General features: G+C 37.2%; 1 protein-coding gene across 3 annotated transcripts in view; it reads left to right on the top strand.

Annotated features, from left to right (window-relative positions):
• Positions 1–21886, top strand: part of LOC145683929 (uncharacterized) — a 106603-nt gene that overhangs the window by 34885 nt on the left and 49832 nt on the right. For all 3 annotated transcript variants that reach the window (XM_081755614.1, XM_081755612.1, XM_081755613.1), the window contains one exon: positions 2203–2257. In XM_081755614.1, the coding sequence (XP_081611740.1) occupies positions 2203–2257 (55 nt within the window). The remainder of the gene's footprint in view (positions 1–2202; positions 2258–21886) is intronic.

Raw genomic sequence — 21886 nt, 5'->3', positions numbered from 1 at the left:
ACTGCGCTGATGATAGCCACTGAGTACAACGAACTTTGCGTAAGAGATTGTCGGTTTCAGTGTTATGACAGCGCTGCTGTGACGGCAGAACATAACAGTATTTGTTAATGAAAGAATTATGGAGAACAATGTCTGTTTTTGTTTGAAACTCTGACAATAACTTACTCCCCTCACTTACTCGAAATTAGGATCAATTTATGACGTTGTCATTGCTGGGTGCCCAAATTTATACACCACTTGCAGAATACCCGTTCTTTGAACGCCGAAAATACATTTCATTTTGGACATTTAGAGGTGAATTAGGATTTAAACAGCATCGGAAGTGCCACAGTTCGTCTCAGCGACCCCGAAAATCATGGATTCAACACTAATATAGGCCATTTTTTGATCATTTTAAAATCTCTTCTTGCTTCCCCTCCCCTAACAAGAGAAGTTCGTAACAAAGCACTCGTCTGCAGAGGAACTAAGCATATCATTTGAAAGACCGATTTATGCTGATTACAACAAGGTAATAAAATTTCTGTACGGTTAAGAACTTTTTAAAAGATTCAACTTGGAAATTTATATGAAAGAAATGAGTATATTCGCTTTAAACGAGTTAAGTACAACATTATTAGCAACGAATATTGACATGTCGCATTTAAACGAGTTAAGTACAACATTATTATCAACGAATATTGACATGAAGGTTGGAATTTGCTACTCCTTGATTACTGGGGTCCATTAACAGACAAATTGTTCACTGCAAGTTGGATGACAGATGGTACAGACGTAATGATTGAGAATACACCAAAGAACTGCACATGATTTATACAACCATTTGATGTGTTTGGATTCCGACCAATCAATTGTACATAGTATGAATCTTCTTCATCCGAACGTTATGATGCACTTACGAAACAATCAAATAAAGTCCGTGTCCATGCTAATGAGTATGTTCGGATCACCGCGATACATGGGATAGTTTCAATTTGCGTTCCACAAGGCAGGTAACCGAACAAATTATATACCTTTTGAATTACCTGTCGAATTTGCTTTTCGCTTTGGTTATGAAAACTGTTCCCTTGGCGGATGCAACGCAACTGCACACATTAAATGTTCATGATACAAGGAAGTCTTTTGCCTGTATCATTTCTTCATTGAAGAGAAGAACATGAGTGATCAATTTTCACCACTAACCTATCATTTTTTGAACAGTATAATGACTAGTTTTAACTAACAAACCCGTTAGTTATTGCAAAATAGTTTTTTCTGTTACCTCCGATAGATTTCAATTCGTATGTTAATGTTTGTTGCTAATAATGTTGTACTTAACGCATTTAAATGCACATACACTCATTTTTCTATAAACTTCCAATTGAATCTATCAAAAAGTTCTCAACCGTACAGCAATTTTATTAGCTTGTTGTAATCAGCATGAATTGGTCCTTCAAATGACATGCTTAGTTTCTCTGCAGACGACTGCTTTCTCCCGAACTTCCCCGGTAAGTTGTACTGTCAAAGTGAAATGATAAAAACCATCCGAGGACCAAACCTCATCTTTATGGTATATTTCATCGACATCGGTCTCCTGGTTCAATAGTTATATATATATATATATATCAACTCCTCCTCCTCCATGTTGTACCGTGAAAGTGAAATTATAAAAAAACATCCGAGTCTCGAACCTCTTCTACGTTGGAAATTTGATCGAGGGTGGTTCAAGCGGTACAAAGTAACTTTCATTTTTATATATATAGATACGAAGGGTTTTGAAAACGATTATTAGTTCATATTATATAGTTTTACAGAAACTATGTAGCTCAATTTCTAAATTTTCCATAGTTTTTATAGTCTTTTAAGTTACTCACTAAAATCGGGAATGCACTTAGGCAAGAGTTTACAGAACGTCTGTCTGTCAATTGCACTAATTCCTAATAGTTCATTAATGCCAATTACTGTCGCTAGCTGCTTTGTCTCCTATATAATACCAAAAGATGTCAGTAGCACGAGGGCAATTTGCAGTATAGTCGAAGGCTTAGGAGGAACAGCATACATGTTAAACAAAACAATACAAAGAGAAGGAAATATTTGAAGACATAGTGATGAAATTTTATTTAGAAATTTAACGTATGTAGTACCGGTAGGTATTTTTACTAATTAGTGCTAAGAAGAAACCGTAAAACTGATTAACCTGGACTTTTCCTTTATTTCCTTTTGCAGTTGATTCCTTCATCTGTTGGTCAAGGACCCCCACCCAATCCATCAGATATAGATTGTAAGTAACATTCCTACACTCATAATTAATTTAATTTCTTTCTAATTGAAGGGTTGGATGTAAGAATCAGGTATACCCATTTTTAGAAATTTTTCAGGTGCTACAAAAAACTGTTTAAAACATTGAAAACTATACAGTGAAAAATGCGCTTATTATAATATATGAATTGTGGCAATTTTTATTAGTTGAAATTATTTGTGCCTAGAAATTGCACGTTTATTGCTGAGAAAACAAAAACAATTCTTTTCTGGTTCTTGCAACAAAATGTCAAAAAATACGATATTGATCTATTTTGTGATATAATATATTTTTTTAAGAACAGAAATAGTGAGGATATATAATTTAAATGAATCCCAAGAAAGTATGTGACCTTTTGAATTTGAATGTGTTGTGGTAACTCACTAGATCTTTACAAAACCGTGAGTAACAGAACAACAATAATATCGAATTTTCAGTCACTCACAGATAAGACATCCTCTCCAGCTTTGAACATATTTCGTACTTTGTAATACTATCACCTGTCACTAGAAGATACATAGTGCTCTTCAAGTGACAGCTCTAAACTTTGCTTCCTTAATAGTAAGAGACAGTGTATACAGTTTCTGTGTATCATCCGGAAGTGACGGTTAAGAGTTCTTTTTTAAAAGAGCAAACTCATCAAGACAAATACCTGAAGCAAGCACTGAACAATTAACTGTCCCTGGATATTCTGTGCTGTGAACGAACAGACGATATTTTCAAAGAGAGAACTGCTGTTTGTTTGTGCCAACAACATTCTTCTTAAAGGATGGTTCAAAATACGACCTTGTCAACAAATTTCAACACAAAGTTTTTGTTTGATTCTTTAATGAGGTTTACGTAATCACTAGGAACATACATACGTTTGGGTTTTTCCTTTCGATGATTCCAAAACTCCTATCACAGGGTAGGAAACTGTGGCCCAGTTCTGGAAAATGTTGTATGATTTTAGTAACATGTCCTGAACACACCAATGCACAACAAAACTATCAAATACATGATTCTTGTTTTTGTGCATTACAGTTATTACAGAACAGGTAAAATGATTTTACTACAGGAGACAGTCACACAAAATCATACAGGCAAGATAATACTTCATGCAGTGCCATTTTCCTAGATATTTAATCAAATAGGTAAAAATGACTTTTTCTGTTTTTGCCGAAGTTATGCAAAATGAGTACAAGCATAGTTGTCGTTTGTAAAAAAAAAAAAAAAAAAAAAAAAAAAAACATCTTGCGATGATACCGTTGACAATGGGTAATTTTGCTGAAAATCGAGTGCTAAGGTATCATCAGTTTCATCAGTAGTCATCAGTTGTAGCAAACTTAGTTCGTTTGCCCCTTACAGTCATGGTAGAATAAGGTGGAGCATTTTGCACTTTTGTTGCAAATTCGAATGACGGCTAGTATGGAAAAGGGGCCATTAGTGGCACCGACCCTACTGACTTTTTCATTTTTTGGACAACCCCTTACCCTGCCCCAACGGAATTAAAGTTTCTTAAGTGTTTGATTAGGCAACACGAACACCAATGACAGAAAAGCTACTTGTGGTCGTTTTTAGAATTACCTGATAGCTATAATACAATTATTTCATTAAAAGAAACTTGTAGCAATGCCAGTAAATAATTTTAAAATGTTTGAGTCAAACTACAGCCATATGAGCTCAGTTGTCAGAATTAATGTCCAAATTTTGTTTGAATGCCACGTTAACGATGATTATAGGCATATCCCTAGATATAACACAAAATTCTTTGTGCAACGCTTCGCTTATTGAGCTCTGTACGCAAAATAACCCAGAACTCACCACGGGGAGGTGGTTGCACATTGGGTTCCGTCCACCCACCCACCGAGTATGCATACGTTGACATTTGATCTTAGGTCACGTAGTTCTTCTTGGTCTCGAAGCGGGGCATTCTTGTTCTAGGCTTAAGTTTGGTTCTAACTAGAACCTTTGCGTTCTGGCCGCACTTTTTCGACGCTGCCTAAGACACCAGCTTCACTGTGAGTTTCACACTTTGACTATGGCAAAGGAATGTTGTTGTTAGAGTATCTGAGGTTCGGATGAGTTCTTCAAGCTGCTTATCCGTTATGTTTCTTGTGATTGGCGGCTCTGTTAGACATAGGCCAATAAATCATGATGTAGTAATTATCAGCTGCAAACTTTAATTTCGGAACAATGAAGTCATGTGGGTGGCTTGATCTCGGAGACTTCCGGCTGCGGTATTTTTTTGTCCTTCTCTAGCCTAACGTTCGAATATGCGGATTTTCATCTGCTGTCATCGCTATCAGCAGGTTTTTGTGATGAGTCTAGTATCCGTTTGTTTGTAGAACAGAATGAACTATGCGTTGTAGATTTTCTGGCAGGAAACGTGACTGCTTAACTATGCTAAACAGATGCATGGTGCCCATTTCGCACGAAGGATTTCGCCGTATTGAAAACCAGACGGGAGCGTATACTTTAACAATGTACTGGCAAAGTAGACACAAACTTGAACTAGGTTTATCAGTACTGATGTAGTGGCGAAGCATCCTACAGGCCAATGTAAGCCATCGTGAATGTGATAATGGTCCTGGTTTTCTGTTGGCTAGATCGGTAATACACATTCCTGTAGCAAGAGCCCTACAAATTTCAAAGAGAATTCTGGTCGCTGCTTAAAGCATCTGGTTTTTCCATTTCAGACACCCATTCAACGGGAATGGGTGTAAAGAGACGATCGGTGAACGTTCACAATCCTTTAATTTCTTTCCGATGGGGCTGGAGATGCTTTGGGTCCGGTCGTCCCACCGTCCATTTCGGTCACCAAGTGTAGAAATGGCAACTCGTTGGTATGAAGAAGGCAAATAAGATGCTGCAGTTCCTTGCCTAGTGATCTTTCTATCCAACTTATCACGCCGTTATCCCATTCTGTGTTCGTAGCTTCACCATCGCTGCCGACTGACTCAAGACTTGACACGTCGTACTGGTTGTTCTCTAACAGCTCGAATGTAGAGTCGGCAACATCCTTGCCAGTGCCTGACTTAGGTGTGGCATGACCCAAGTATTCTGAACCGGGCTCCGATAGAACTGTGATACACTTTTCTGTAATCACTCGTCTTAGTACTATGACGTTATTTTTTCTTGCACAAGAGTTGCATAATTTTTTCCGTCCAAATATTGTAATCGCCCGGCCTAAGTGAGCCTTTTCTTTCTGGGTCTTTTCACCCAGTTTATCTTTTCTTCTTCGTACCTTAGATATGTCAAAAACAAGATTTTTGTCCTCTGGCGTTATGAGTCGCCCTAAAAAGCATGATGTGTATTAAGATGTATTAAGATGTAAGCATAAGCACTTTTATTTATGATGTGTATTAATTGCATGGATAAGATCCCGTATATTGTTATAATAGCGTACAGGGATCGTTACAACCTTCCTCGGTTCCTGATCATTAGTGCTTGATAGTTTGTAATATATTTTATTGTTTTCACTGTTAATGTTCAGTAAAGAATGTGGATAATGAATCTCTACAATTGCCACATCCCATTTCTGGCGAATCTCTACACGTCGTTGTAATTTCGTAATATATGAAGTCAATGTATTTTCTGGAAAATAATCCATGGAACTACTACTGGGAAGTGTAACGTAAAAATCTTGATCAGGTTCCATTCTTCTTCTTCTTCAATGAAGTTGCAAGGATCCACGAATTGAATGAGGTAGGATAGCCTTTCCACTGGACGAGATACTCCTTTCTGCGACATTTTGTTCTTGTGCGTAATATTTTATCGATGAGGAACGCCGAAGGGAGCGGTACTGGTTGTAATTCTTCTCTGTAGAAAACACCATCGATGAGTTGATGATTTAAATCCTCTAGTCGATACACTGGTGGGTTTCTTGGTACAATGACTTTTACTCTAAATATTTCCCAAGTCCAGTTCTCGAGGTAACCCTTGTCAAAGATACGTTTTGTTTTACTAATACGAACAGTATCACCAACAGATAAATCCGTGTCTTGTTTTGAACGTTTAGTTTTGGTCTTATGTGTTATGCCACACCTCCAGTAAACTGTCCTGAGAAACGTTTGCAGGTGCCATTTTAATACTGGAATGTCGACTTTCATTATATGCTTTTACAAGTAAAGGCAATACTTTGATGTAATTGTATGTTTGATATTTGGTAAAGTATTTCCACATATGATGTTTCAATGTCTGATTAAATCTTTCTGCGTTGCTGGCTTTAATATCTGGATCCTTTGTTGTAACATGTTGCACGTTTTGTTTCCTGAGAAACTTTTGTACTGTCTTGTTGGTAAATTCAGTTCCTTGATCACTACGTAGCACAATTGGTTTCCTCTCCTGGGAAATAATTTCAAATGCATTCACTATATCCTCGGCACTTTTTGATTTTAGTGGTACAGCCCACCCGTACCGACTAAACACATCAATCACTGTAAGAATATAACGGTAATTGTCATTATAGTTTTGAAGTGATTATAAATCATTTAAATCACATTCCAATTGATCATCAATATTGCTGACAAGATAAAAATCTCTACGGAAACGACGACGTACAGGACGATGCAACGTGTAGGTAGGTTGTTTGTTGAACCAAAGTTTTATTTTGGCTAGAGGTATAGATTTTTCCTGTGGCTTGCCATAATTTTCTTGCAGTAGAAAACGATGCAGGATGTGCTGGATTGTAATAAATGGATTTCAACTTTTTGTTCATGGTTTGTACGTTGACCATTGTGGAATGATGCGTTTTCTTTTTGGTCGGACTTCTAAAACATCATCATCAACTTCTTCTTCTTCTCTGGAAGAAAATATGTCTTAAAAGGCAATGTTCCACTGACAAGTGCGCAGAAATCAAGCAAAAGCGGTACAAGAACACGCTCCGCTATCTCGTGGACAATACAAAATGATTGGATAAAAAGAAGAAACATTTAGCCGTACAACAAGGAGGCTTCTTATCTGCACTACTTGCACCTATTGTAGGAAGTGTGTTATCCAATATTTTGTTTAAACAATGAACATCATGGAACATAGCAAGAAGATGGTTTTAGTACCACCAGAAATGCTTCAACGAATGCATGCATCATCATCCCGTGTGAGTGAGAATCGAGAATCTAATCTCGATCGTGAAATGCAATCTATATTGAATACATCGTATTCAAGTGATGAAGGAAAATTGAATCAGTACAATATAATATTGCAGAAATATTTTTATGTTATGCGTAAACAAGAAGAACCAATACCACTTACAATTACATCAATGAAACCTGATGCCGACGTTCCGAATGTTGATGACAGCACGAATCAAGAAATTTTAGCCGCAATACCACAAATGTATCGTAAGAAAGCCGAACTAGTATTCCGTCGTTTAAACAAGATGACGCAATTACGTGGGATAATAAAGGAACAGTATACATTAACGATAATAAACTACATGGATCCAATATTGTAGATTTAATGTGCGATGACTCGACCGAGGAAACATACTAATCCTCAAGGCTGGGAATTGTTTTGTAACTACCTTGCATCGTCGAACACACCTCAAGAATTGATTGGTAATCCACGAAGATTAAACTGTATTGTCAAGCATAATAGTACAACAGCATCTGAAGGATCTGCACCAACAAAATTCACAAATACTATGAATTAATGAAGCGTCTGTATTGTTAATAATAGTTTTACGCAATCTTGGTTTACCTTTGTGCAGAGCACGTACCAGATCAGCGTAGGAGACATCGTGACACATGCACATCCTTTTCACATGCACAATAATTTAAACATGTTTTGTTGGTACGTAAACGTAATGATGCAAATCGTCGGGAAAAATATTTGTACGAAATCGCATTTCATCGGGTGTATCTTGTTTAAGATCCATCAGTAAATAGCCATGTGGATTTATTGTTGCGTCAGCATAAATTTCTTGTAGAAACAGTGGAAGCTCAGGCATGATTTGATAACTCATATGCTTGATTTGTGACTTGTCACGCGGATTTTTAAACACCAAATACGAACAATTTAAACTCATATTTCTATTTGCTTTACTTTGATGAAATACATTTTGTGTTATAAATATCACACTAATATTTCGATGATGCGAACCTTTCGTGAACATATCAACAATATCACTATTCACTTCTCGCATGTGGTCATCAATAATAATCAAATGTGATCCATCTTGAGGTTGAAAATCTTTCATTCGTGGAAGTCCTTCGTGAAATTCTACTGGAACCGGCATTGTTGCATACACATCTTGCCATTCTGCATAATACCAGTGTATCTTACGAAATTTCGTATTAATCATGGTTGGGAGATGTGACGGTAATCGCTTCACAAAATACGTTTTTCCACACCCACTAGGTGCTGCGAGAATACATGTAAATGGATGTTTCAACTGTATATCAGTGAAAAACACTAACACCTTGTTTCAAATATGATGCGTATTTAAAGTGACTTCAAATATTTTGTTTTAGTTTGTAAATTCTTGCACTCACTTGTAAATTCTTGCACTCAGTTTGTAAATTCTTGCACTCGGAAAACCGTTTATCTGTTTATCGGTTAGTTGAAAACCGTTTATTTGTAAATCGAATAGTTGAAAACCGTTTATTTGTTAATCGAATAGTTAAAAACCGGATACAGATTGACGGTTAACCGTGAAAGTTGTTCACTGTTTGATTTTAAATTCTACTTGAAATTTTTTTCGTCTGAAATTTTTGTTTCAAAATTTTGTTTGAAAATTTGTTGTTTCAAAATTTTGTTTTAAATTTTTTCGTTTGAAAATTTTGCTTAAAATTTTTAGTTTGAAAATTTTTTCGTTTCAAAAATCTTGTTTTAAACCTTTTGTTTTAAAAAATTCTTTAGTTTGAAATTTTTTTTTGAAAGTTCTTGGTTTAAATTTTTGTTTCGAAAATTCGTTAGTTTGAAATTTTTGTTTGAAAGTTTTCGTTTTAAATATTTTGTTTTGAAAATTTTTCGTTTGAAATTTTTGCTTGATTTTTTTGTTTGAAAATTTGGTTTGAAATTTTTCGTTTGAAATTTTGTTTGAAAATGTTTTTCGTTTCAAAATCTTATTTGAATTTTTTTTTGTTTTGATGATTTTATTTTGAATTTTTCAGTTTGAAAATTTTTGTTTAAAAGTTTTCGTTTCAATTTTTTTATTTAGAAAAACTTGGTTTGATTTTTTAATTTGAAAGTTGAAAACATTTTTAAATGCCATGAATCTTGTTCAAAATTTCCACCTAACTCACAGAGAACATTGACCATGGACCCGTCGTCGTATCAAAGACTCGCGCATCAAAATCAAATCATCGATCACGTAACGGTACTAGCATTTGACACCCTAAGGGTCCTACCAAATTGAAAGGGGATACCCGTCCATACCTATAACCCTATCACTGAGGATAAATTGAGTCAATAACCGAACACGTGATTGTACTAAAAATTTGACAATTTTGAACGCATGAGAGGACCACCAAAATTTATCATGACATATTTTGACGTCCTGTAAATGCTTAAATTGGACAATTTCCAAAATTGAAGAGGCGGGGTGGTCCTATGAAACCCTGCCAAAATGTAAAGGGGTGCACCAATATACCTATGTTTTATGATAGGGAATGGACCCCTATACATGACCATATAACGATATAAGGTAATAGGACCTCATCAAAAGGGATAAATCGGGTCAAAAACTAAACACGTGGTACAACGTATTGCTTACGTTTATAATTTGGCAATTTTGTACACCTAAAAGGGAACGAGGTGGACCATCCAAATTTATCATGATACATATTGAGGTCCTGTACTATAATACCGAATGCTTAAATTGAGCAATTTCCAAAATTGAAGGGGTGGGTCAATGTACCCCTCCCAAATTTTAAGAAGGGTGCACTAATATACCAATGTCTTATGAAAGAGAATAGATCCCTGTATGCGACCTTATAATCATATAAGGTAATACGACCTCATCAAAGTGATAAATCGGGTCAAAAACCGAACACATGGTACAACGTATTGCTTAGGTTTGTATTTTTTGGCAATTTTGTACCCCTAAAACGGAACGAGGTAGACCACCCAAATTTATAGTGATACATACTAGGGTTCTATACTATTATACCAAATATTTAAATTGGGCAATTTCCAAAATTTAAGGGGTGGGCCAAGGTACCCCTCCCAAATTTTTAAAGAGGTGCACCAATATACCCATGTCTAATGAAAGGGAATGAACCCCTGTATACGTCCAAATAATTATACAAGGTAATTAAACCTCATCAAAGGGTATAAATTAGGTCAAAAACGTCCGAAATTTGACTTTTTGGCAATTTTTTCCCATGAAAGGGAACGAGGTAGACTCCCAATACTGATAGAGGTATATATTATCTTGCTATGCTACCATAACAAATTTTTAGATTTGGCAATTTCCAAAATTTAAGGGGGTGGTCCTATGTACCCCTGCCAAAATTAAAAGGGTAGGGCATGGCACCCCTGCCAAAATTTAGGGGGGGTGTTCCTAAGTACTCCGAGGTCATTGACGCCGGCCAAAGTCATTGACCTTTGAGTAATGAGTCATTCGGGCTAAGTGCGGGGCCTGCTACAAATGCCCTTTAGGCTATGTTTCCTTCTTGGTCGCGCCTCGAAGTCAGATCCCGGCGTGCTTCCCGATTCAACAGCTTCGCTGGATACTCCTGACGACGCCAGTATCTTTGACCTGTGCCTATGCCTAATCCCACTAGTTGATTGACTTGATTCAACAGGGATTTGCTTGTTGGAACGTCAATGTTGCCAATGCTCATTTTCCGTGATGTTTTCTGGTCCAAAAGAAACTTGAATTTTCGTTTTGGAATCTTGCGTGTCCTCTCAAAGTTGCAATCTTAGGCGGTTTACATGCAAGACGCAATATCAAAATAAGACTTTTCCGCGTGTGCAACAAAACCTACACAAAGTTTTGCTTCTTGTCCTTGTGGGCTGAAAGGTTTTTCGTTGGTGCGACACTTATTATAAAATGTTTTCAGCATGTCAAAAACTCTCTTTTCTGAAACCACAGGAATGCTTGCTTTACGTCCAATATGTACAACTCTTTGTCCAACTAGTTTACAAATGTCACTCACTGGTAATTTAGTTACACTTTCGTCACCACTTAAGACATTTCGAAACTAATGATAATGTCGCATAACGTCAGCGTACGCTGGTAAGTGCACTTCACTCATTTCACTTGGAGTGCCAGATAAGCCTCGTTTCACACTTTCCCGCGTTGGTCTGCTATGAGGCTTTTTTCCATCTTGCTTTCCATTCCTTCCAAACTTAGAAACCAAAGTATACAAAATGCCTTAGAATCTTATTATACTAAGAGTACTGTAACTTTAGGTACAATGCATAAACTCTCTGTCTTAACAGAAAGAGTAGCGAACTAAAACCTTTAAAGCTTAAGTTGCAATAAACTGGCCTGTTGGATTGGTTGGCCGAAGTACGCAATATTTACGCCATCGCCTAACTTCGTGCGAGAATATTCTAGAAACTTCGCCATAGGTTTTGGAGTCAACGAGGCGAGCGGGAGGTGCGCGAAGCTCCTTGAGGGAGCCGGACGTTGCGACGACGCTCGAAGTGCGTGGCCAAAGTAAGCGACCACGAAGTACATAAGTGCTGTCGGTGTACATAACAAGCGAAGAATTGCCAAAAACAAATTGTGTTATATCAAGAGCTATGAATATAATCATCGTTAACGTGGCATTGCAAACAAAATCTGGACATTAATTAGAACAACTGAGCTAATATGGCTGTACTTCGACTCATAAACATTTTAAAATTATTTACTGGCATTGTTACAAGTTTCTTTTAATAAAATAACTGTATTATAGCCATCAACTAACTTTGAAAACGACCACAAGTAGCTTTTCTGTGATTGATGTTGTGCGTGTTGTCTAACTAAACACTTAAAAAACGGTGTTGTGCGTGTTGCCTAACCAAATACTAAGTCCGTTAGGGCAGGGTAATGGGTGTCCAAAAAGTTAAAAAAAATCAGTAAGGTCAGTGTCACTAATGACACCTTTTCTGCACAAGCCCTCATCGAATTTCCAACAAAAGTAAAAAAGATCCACCCTATTGTATAAGTATTCAGCTTTAGTCTGATACACTTTTATGTGACTTTCCTGTTCTGTTCAGTGGATGTTGTCTTCAATAGGTTGTCTTTTTCATCCCATGTGTGACGGGTATCTGTTCTCGGAAGTCCAAAAGACAGGTTGAAATGTTCCAAAAAATTACTATAGCTATAGGAGGACACTTCTGGTTTTGAGGGAATTTGTTCCGCATTTCTGCTTTTCAAGGTGTGGAGCTTACTCTACCATTCTTCACACCTTTCCCCTTTTCCAAAAACAAGTTGAATATTTTCCTAAGATCTACAGAGGTTGATCAGCCTACGTTTGGCCGATTTCGTTCATTCCCCCTCCCGGGCAGAATGGACTCACCCGACCTGGCTCGTGGCTGCCTGCAGAGTTGTTTTTCCGGGCACAAAACGGGACCATTGTTATGAGTATTGTGTTAAATTTGTTTCCAAGTGTGTGGGTTTCCGCTCTGTGACCAAAGGGGCGCCCGAACTAAGCCGGTTTTGGGAAGGCTATGTTGCGGCTCTTTATGACACCCACTTTAGTGTTTCTGTCATTAGAAAACAATGCAAGAAGAAAGGTTGCAACATTAGTTTAAGTGGAATAAAAAAGGTTATTAAAAAGTACAACGGCAACGAAGCTCCACCATTTGGATCACCAACGAAGTTGCCTAGGAAGCGGGAATGCGCTAAGGCAACCTCTACCATGCAGAGTAAACGTCCCAAAATGGCAATGCAAGAAAATCCGCCAACACAAAGGTGTATGGCTAATCGTCTTGACGTGTCTTTGCGGACTGTGGGCCGGACGTTACACCATCAACTCAAGCTGGAAAGACTCATGAAAGCTCGCGGCCATCTTCCCAGGATGCTCACCAAAAGGAACGAAAGTGTAACGCCCGGAAACTGTACGAACGACATGTGGCAAAACAAAGGTGGATGTACGTCGTAACGCTCGATGAAGCATGGATTTACCTTTCCGACTGCGACTAACCGAGAGCCATCATGTACCGAGAGAAATGTGCCAAGAATTTCAGAAGGTAGGCCCGTGTCTGTAAGGAATCCTTCAAGAAAGGGCTCATGGTCGTTATTGGCTACTGTTACTGATGTAAACTGAAGATTCGTAGGGTGGCGAACAAGGCCTCATCACATACCTCACGATCGCCCCTTGCATTCTACAGGGAGATGGGAGGTGGAGGGGGCAAGTGGTATACAGGGCATACCTTTCTATGAGGTACCTGTTAAATCTCCAGATGCAAGTCCTATGGACTATTGTGGCTTTGGATTGCTGAAGCGGGCTTTGGGAAAACGGCGTGTGACAACTGTGGAAGGACTTTGGAAAGCTGTTCAAAGGGAATAGGACAAGATGCCCCTCCCAGTTCTTCAGATAATCCTATTACAGTGGAAATTACTCTGTCGGGGCTATTGTTAGGAACCAAGGGAAACACATCGAGCACTTACGGACCTGGCGCCATGGATTCTTCTAAATTTTTAGGTAAGTCGAAATTGGCCAAATGTAGACTGAACAACCTCTGTAATTCTGAAGACAGGTAATACCTATTTGGAGTACCATTTCGACTATAATGGACTAACGTCTTGGAAAACTGTTTATCTGACTTCTGTTTGCATAACATCTATTATCCCTTTGGGCACTAACACTTTCAGATAACATTTTGCAAATACGCTCGGCTGTATTCTATGTGATGCCATGAAGAAATGCGAACGCTCTTTTGCAGAACCTGTTTCCAATTGCCGCATTCTTAATTTTGTATTGACAAATGTGTGGCCTCTGAATTCCTGCTCGAGATTTTTTGTCGGGGGCGTTGCATGCCCAGTACAGAAATGAGTCCAAACTATTTCATTAGAATTGTAAATAAGCTTGGCTTTCTCAGCATCTGTAAAATTGTCCAAACATTTGTGCATACAATTACAAGCAGGATCTGTTGTTCTAGCTTCTATTTCTTTGTTTGATGTACTTACATAACTTTCTCATTTTGCGGGTTTCAAATCGTTGATATGCTTCCAGGCATCCGGATAGCGTATTTTACGTTTACCTTGTTGTTGAACCACATTTCCATCACTTGGAACAGGCATCTTACTTCTTTGTATTTCCATTACAATTCGTAACATGATATCTTGAGTCATGCGTCTCATAACCACTAGGAACATATTCCTCACCTGTCTCCTAAATTGACTACGGATATATTGATAAATCACTCATCTTACTACCGAATGCTATTTCAGAAAGTAGCATTAAAACACATCTAACGTATGCAAACACAGGTGTCGTGTAACTGACGTAGCTAGCAAAACATTGCAATACCTGAGCGCTGGCGGCACCTACTGGGACTAGGTTCCACTCCTTAGCACGTTGGGGCAAGAAGCAGGTGACTCCTGAAGCTACCTGCTTCATGCTCTAACTTCACAACGAACGTTGTATGTAGGTGCCTCCTTTTACTTTATAACACTGGATATAATAATCAGATCCACATGATTCTTGCACACGATGGAGACTAAGCTTTTTTCTACTGAACATGTGAAAATCTAAATTACGCTAAGAAATGGACTTACCAGGTGCTTGCATCCAACCCTTCAATTACAGATTCTGTATTTTCTTATTAAACCAGTCTCACGCTGTGTTAATATATTTGTTGTTCTTTTTCTGATTCATTAACTAAGTTTCCATAGGAACTAATAAACGCATTGGGATATTTCGTACATTTATAAGAATATTTTAACAATACTATGAGACTTGAAATGTTCATTCTCCTTTGTCAATTGAGATCAAAAATTATATAAATATATGCTGGTACGTCTTATATCAACATGTAATATTAACCCAATCAACGTGTAGTATGATCTCGTTTTGAGGATTGCGTCGCCTCAGCCTAACAGGTGTGTGCTATATGTGTGTTGTTGAAAATTTAAGGACACTTTTGCAAACAATCATTACACTGCAGTTGCAATCCGAAACTAGGAATGATTGAGATTGTTTAAGAGATCAAGGCACCGAACGTTAAAATTCCCAAATTTGCTTGTTAAACCTATCTTATATTGTAAGGATCCCCACATCAGTACACAAGCACACGCACATAACGACACATGCTGATATTTACAAACAAGCAGATGATACACTAAAGACGAAGACACGTAAGAAACCGAAAGGAGACGGACCACAGGGATGAAACCGAAAGAAGACGAGCCACTCGAAGAAGACACATAAAAGACGTACCAGGCATCACTCTGACCGCTGATCAAATAACCTGTACCTGCTCCGAGATGGCACTGGACTAGGGGTACACCTTTACCTAAACCCTATGTCGCACTAGACTAGGGATCCTAACTGTAACCAAAAACCTCGCGGAGTTGCTGTGAGCTGAGAGGTTTCCTACAACCTCACCTAAACCGCGCTAGTGCTCTGGAACCTGTCATGAGCTGGGAGTGCTATCGTGCAGAACACCTATTCCTTCATCAGCCCACCCAGGAGAAAAGATACTACGGAATTATAAAATTGGTGAAGGGAAAAAAGAGACCCGGAAAGTTATTTTGACTCTACCTATAAAAACATTTCATGGTGATAAGCACGGGAGTTTCATACGGGACGCTGTTTTTATTAACTTTTTAATAGGCACAAAATTAATTAGGTCTGTACAAAATTTTTCTAAGTTCTATTGTTTTTCTTCTTCCATTTCTTTTTCACTTTTCTTGAGTGCGATTTTATGCCGGAAACGAGATCTCTTAAATATACATATAGATCAGGAGCAAATAACAATACAAACTTTAATATGACAGAGGGTGCATCTAATAAATCTTTTAGCATGCCTCATCTTACGTAATATTCAGGACTCGTGCATGAGGGCCCAGACAGATTTTTCATATTATTCGATGACATGACAACCATACAGTCATGGTCACGAAGGAAATTTTACCAATATTTTTACAGGATGCAGTATTAGATCTAGTATTGCAACTTAAAAACGAGAACCAGTTCAGAACATTATCCTATGAAAAATTAAAATCTAAATTAGTTGTACTAAGCAGGCTGATGATTCCATCATACAAGGCGGAACAGTAATTATTCCAAGTCCAGCAGGGAACAGATGAACCCATAAACACGTAAACTTCGTGCAATTAGGCAATTAATACCGGACGGGTGAGAAGAGCAGAACATTCACCATTTATCTTTAGGATCACAAAGGGTTTTTCTCAACAAAATTGCACTAGAAAGATTTGAAACTGTAGGCACTTTACAAAGCTGAACACCTTAGATGCCGCCAATGAACTTTCACGAAAATGAGATCATGCAGTTATCACAAATATTGCATACGTTGTATGGCCAAAACCTTATTCCTAACCCACATAATCCATCATATATATTAGCAAATGAACAAAAATGACGTATCCTATTCAAGAAACATACCATCATACTTATCCTATGCATCCAATGCACAGTTATGTACCTGTATCTCAGCAGCAATTTAACACATATCAACCTAACCTATCTTTTAAATCCTCTCAACCATTAGCAACTAGTCCGCAATAATATCTCCAAATTAATCAAGAACCAAATACCGTTCCCCACCACGATCAAATCCTCCTCGAACTGACTTAACTACTTATTCCAATAAAATGGCAGAGTTATCATTAGTGATAGCATAGTCAAGCTATAGAAGCCAACAAGGATTTAGAAAGAGGAATAACCAATATAACAATAATAAAGGAAAGAAAAGCAGGGACACGCCCAGAATATTCAAAGGCCACAACAACGGAGGACCAAATATTAGTATGTTCTATATGTAGGAAATGGGGACATGGAGCTTCACTTGTTTTAAGCGTCAATAAAACGTGTAAGGCCGCCCCTTGACAAGGGTGCCGACAGCGAACTTTGTTCAAATTACGAGGAAGAAAAAGTAGAAGATAGCAATTATAATGACATAAATTAAGAAATTCCTGAAAAAAAAAAAAAAAAAACAGTCATAAAATTTGGCAGACTGGGGCGAAAACATTACTTTAGAAGACGAAACTAATATATCAAATTTAATAATTAATACCAAATTAGGACCACAAAATGCAATACTCGATACAGGGAGTACAATTTCAATTTACCCTTTAGACTCCATACCACTTGGAAAGGACTTAATTTCATTCCAAACAATAGTGAAAGGAGTATCAGGAAGAAACATTTATTTAAAACAATTAGCACTAATAACTTTTAAAATAGGACAAACAACATTCAGTCATTACTTTCGAATAGTTACTAGGACAATACCAATCATTTTTGGAATTGATTTCCTTCAACGTACTTACACCACCATAGACTTGAACAAGAATTTAACTTCTTTCTTTAAATATCCTCGGAAGCGTCAACTACCAGCTGAGAACAAAGAAGACGCATTATCAGCTCTTACAACTCCAGTTTCAATGCAACCTCAGCAAGACTGTTTATACCTGACTAAAAACATAACACTTCTTCCCCTCTCGCATACATTCATTCTAGTGGCAGCAAAGAAAAAATAGATGACACAGAATTCTCGTATGTGTTATTACTGCCTGGAAAACTCTAGAGATATAGATTACATGCTCTTGACCAGAAAAGTGACATGAACTAAATGACAATTTTAGTCTCGAATCTCAATGCCCAGAGTCTCGAATCTCAACTTTGATGAAGAATATACCAGTGGCAGTCTTGAGGAAGGTAAAGAAGTTTCTTTTAACGTTCTAGAAACACCAATTTCTCTAGAAGAAGTGTAACAATTTACAACAAAAGAAGAGATAGAAGAACGATTAAAATACACGAAAAGATTTTTAAAGAAAAAGCAATTTGACGTCAATCCCAACTTAAACAAAACTCAAAAACAGGCAATTTGTGAATAACTGTTCAAGTATAGGGACGTTTATTATATGCTCCTGATGATATTGGATATTTTAGGGGATATGTTCCTAAGATTAGAATTTCTAAATCAGCTGTATTCCATGATCGTTTCCTACCAATTCCACTTCATATATGGGACCAGGTAGACAAACAAATTCAAGATTTCCTTAATGCAAAAATAATTGGACCCACAGACAGTAGTGATTTCAGTTCTCTACTTTTAGGTCTGTGCAAACCAATCACACAAGAATTTCGGATTCTCCTTAACCTGTAGGAATGTAATAGTTAAATTAACCCTAGTCCGGGCACGATATTTTTGTAACGTAGACGAGCAACTGGGGCCTTATCAACTCTATTAGCCTTACCAACGCGATATGTTCATGACTTTAATTTCGACTAAAGATAGAAGAAATCAGAATTTTATGTCATTGAAATATTTATGGTTATTGAGAAATTCGAACAAAATATGAAGCTACTGGGCCTGGGAAGTCCCGCTTGCCCGGATAAGGGTTAAGTATCTTACGGTATCTTTCCAATCTAGAGAACACGTTTTAAGCTCGCTCAAGGGAAAAACTCTAATAAGCATCTTGGACTTATTGGCTAGTTATTTTCATTTTTTTCACTCTAAAAGGCGAATATCTATAACTTTCGAAGTAAATCACACCAGAATGTCGTATGAAATTCTGAGATGCGTCATGGGATGCAGGACAAGTTCACAATCGTTGTCTGTCGCCATGAGAATTATTCTAGAAGAACTAACCAATAGGATTACCAGTTTTGCCGATGATATCGTTTGCGAGAGTTACGACTTCCAACAGCAATTACAAGATTTGGAATTACTAATCAGAAAACTTAGAAAATATGATTTTCGTACATCTCCCAAGAAAACACACGTTATCGTTAGCATAACGTATTGGAATACCTTGTAACCGGCGAATCCATCAAAATATCACTAAAATAGCTAAGAAGATAAGAAACTTTAAAAGACCGACTACAAAAACAATTCTCAAACGTTTTATTGGGCTATGTTCATATCTTAGGCACATATTAAAGATTTCACGACAAATGTTGAACCATTCTAACAATTAGTAACTCCTAAATCTAAATTTAAATGGACAAAGGAGCATGACACTGTCTGAACAATTGAAAGAAGACATACTAAAAGCTCATTCTCTCTCTCTCATTTTGACGATTCCCTAGAAATACGCGTGTATACTGATTCCAGCCCAATACAAACAGGAGAAATACTTTACGATCCAAAAACTGACACAGAAAAAGTAGTCGTTTATTGCACTAGGAGATTAACGAAAATCGAGGGGAAGGTTAGTATTTGGCAGAAAGAATTATATGCCGTTATAGATACCTTACGAAAATTTCGTTACTTTCTACTAAATAGAAAATTTAATTTCTAAGTGGACGCCAAATGCTTAGCCACATTAGATACACAAACCGATAAGGCTGGGAAGTTTACAACATAAAATTACTCCTAGCGGACTATATCTTCAACATACAGTATTTTCCAGGATCTAAACACCCAGCTGACATCGTTAGTAGACTTGAACAAGCAAAAGACATCATAAAGGAAGAGAGAATAAAGACAATAGTGAAGAAAAGTAAAGATTACCATGCCTTTAGATCCAACAGTCTTCAAACCAATATTTTTCAAGTAGAAAATAACGATCTTGTACCAAATATAGCAAAGGAACAATGTAATAACGAAAATCACAAAGATATCATCTCTGCTTTAGAAGGAAAGGAACCGGACAGAGTCTCCAAAGTCAGATCGACAAGATTTTTTTTAAGGATGGCATATTATACAGAAAACAAAATCACCTTGATTATAGTCTATTACATCTTTTATGTATACACAAGTCATTAGCTACTTTGTGGTTTACAACCTTCCACAGCCAGGCTACATGGGTCTATTTCGGCTTTACAAAAGCATATAAAACCGGTATGAAGAAATTTTATATGCTTCACCTTAACAACTATCTTGATCATAAAATACGCATGTGCCTATTATTAGATATTTAGAAAGCTATTAGAAAGGAAACAGGCCGAGCTACTGCATCACCCTGTAGGAGCCATAGCAACAACATGGGTATATGACGAACTTGGGCCATTCCCAAGCAAAGGAGGACGAAATAAAAATATATTAGTAGCCACAGAATTAACTACGCGTTATGTTGTTGCAAAAACAGTGGACGCAAAAAATTCCGAAAATAGAGAAATTTTTAGAACATGACATCATTCTAAAATTCTTAGCATTTACGACATTATATTTGGACCAACATCCAGTGCATGCAGTCGCTTGTCTACAACATCTTGCGCAGAAGTACGATTTCACCTATAAATACTCCCCAGCAAATAATCACGCTCTGATTGGATTGGTAGAGGAAATCAACAAAATTATACAGAATTGTCTCATATTTTTCGTACAAGAGCATCATACTGACTGGGAAAAATGACTACCACACGTTATTTTCGGCATTAACACTTGTATACAAGGTGGGACCAAATACTCATAGAACTTTCTATTATTTGGATATGAGCCTAAAATTCCAACGGAATGCACGTTTGGGTCTAAACAAAACATACAGGTTGACAAGGATAAATTAACAGCAATTAGAAAGAAAGTGCAAACCAATCTGGAGCAGGCATACATTAAACAAAAGAAGTGTTATGAAAAACGCTATAAACAATCAGCTTACAAGCCAGGAGATCTTGTTTAGTATATGTCCCTACAAGAAAGCATTTTACTACTCACTATGCAGGACCGGCAGAAATAAAACAGAAGCTTAATCCAAATTTGTACGTAGTCGAATTACTTTCCAACTTTAGAAACAGAATACAGGATATCTCGATAGATCATTTGAAACCATTCCATGCCGAATGAACATAATTTTGGTACCACGGATAGGCACAAATAGAAGAGGAATACAACAAAATTACAAGTACTTACCAGCAGCGGGAGATTGAGGAGGGGGAGAAAAAAGACAACAGAAAAGCTGCACAATTTCGCATTTTATTATTTCATTCATAAAATTAATCTGTTTTAACTTAGCTGGATCAGTATTTCCGTTCAGTTAGCAATATGCAAACTCAACTTATTTTTTCTCTTTTTTTAAATTCCAAAAGTCATTAATCCATACAACGTCGAAACACAATTCTTTCTTGTTTCTAACATCGCTTCTTCGATGGGAATATAATAATTACCTCTTACGTCACTTTATTCCTTACATAGGATGTTCATGAAATCAGGCTTCTGGCTACATTATACAGAGTGACCAAAATTTCATGTTCTCTATTTTCTTTCTTTAAAAAGAAAATTTTCAGGATTCTAATTCAGATAATTTTTCTTTACCTAATTCTTATTATAATAACATCCTATTTGTACCTCATCTTTAATAGGTCCCGTTATAAAGACAAAGGCCTGACAAATCGGAGAGACTTACCTCACAGCGCCTGTTGCTGAAATTGTTATTCACACAAATCAGACCGTAAATACCGAATGTGACATCAACATAGCTATCAATTTTAGTGAACCAGAAACTCGACCAATACCTACCATTAATGAAGTAGTGTACATTTATTAATTATAGTTATGACACATTCTGCCCGCTCTGAGGGAAGTGATAGTAACAATTTGATCCTGCTTCGCTGAGACAGA

Source organism: Thermobia domestica, chromosome 4, assembly GCF_964235325.1.
Source record: "Thermobia domestica chromosome 4, izTheDome1.hap1.1, whole genome shotgun sequence".
Lineage (NCBI taxonomy): Eukaryota > Metazoa > Arthropoda > Insecta > Zygentoma > Lepismatidae > Thermobia > Thermobia domestica.
This window is presented reverse-complemented; position numbering and strand designations above follow the sequence as displayed.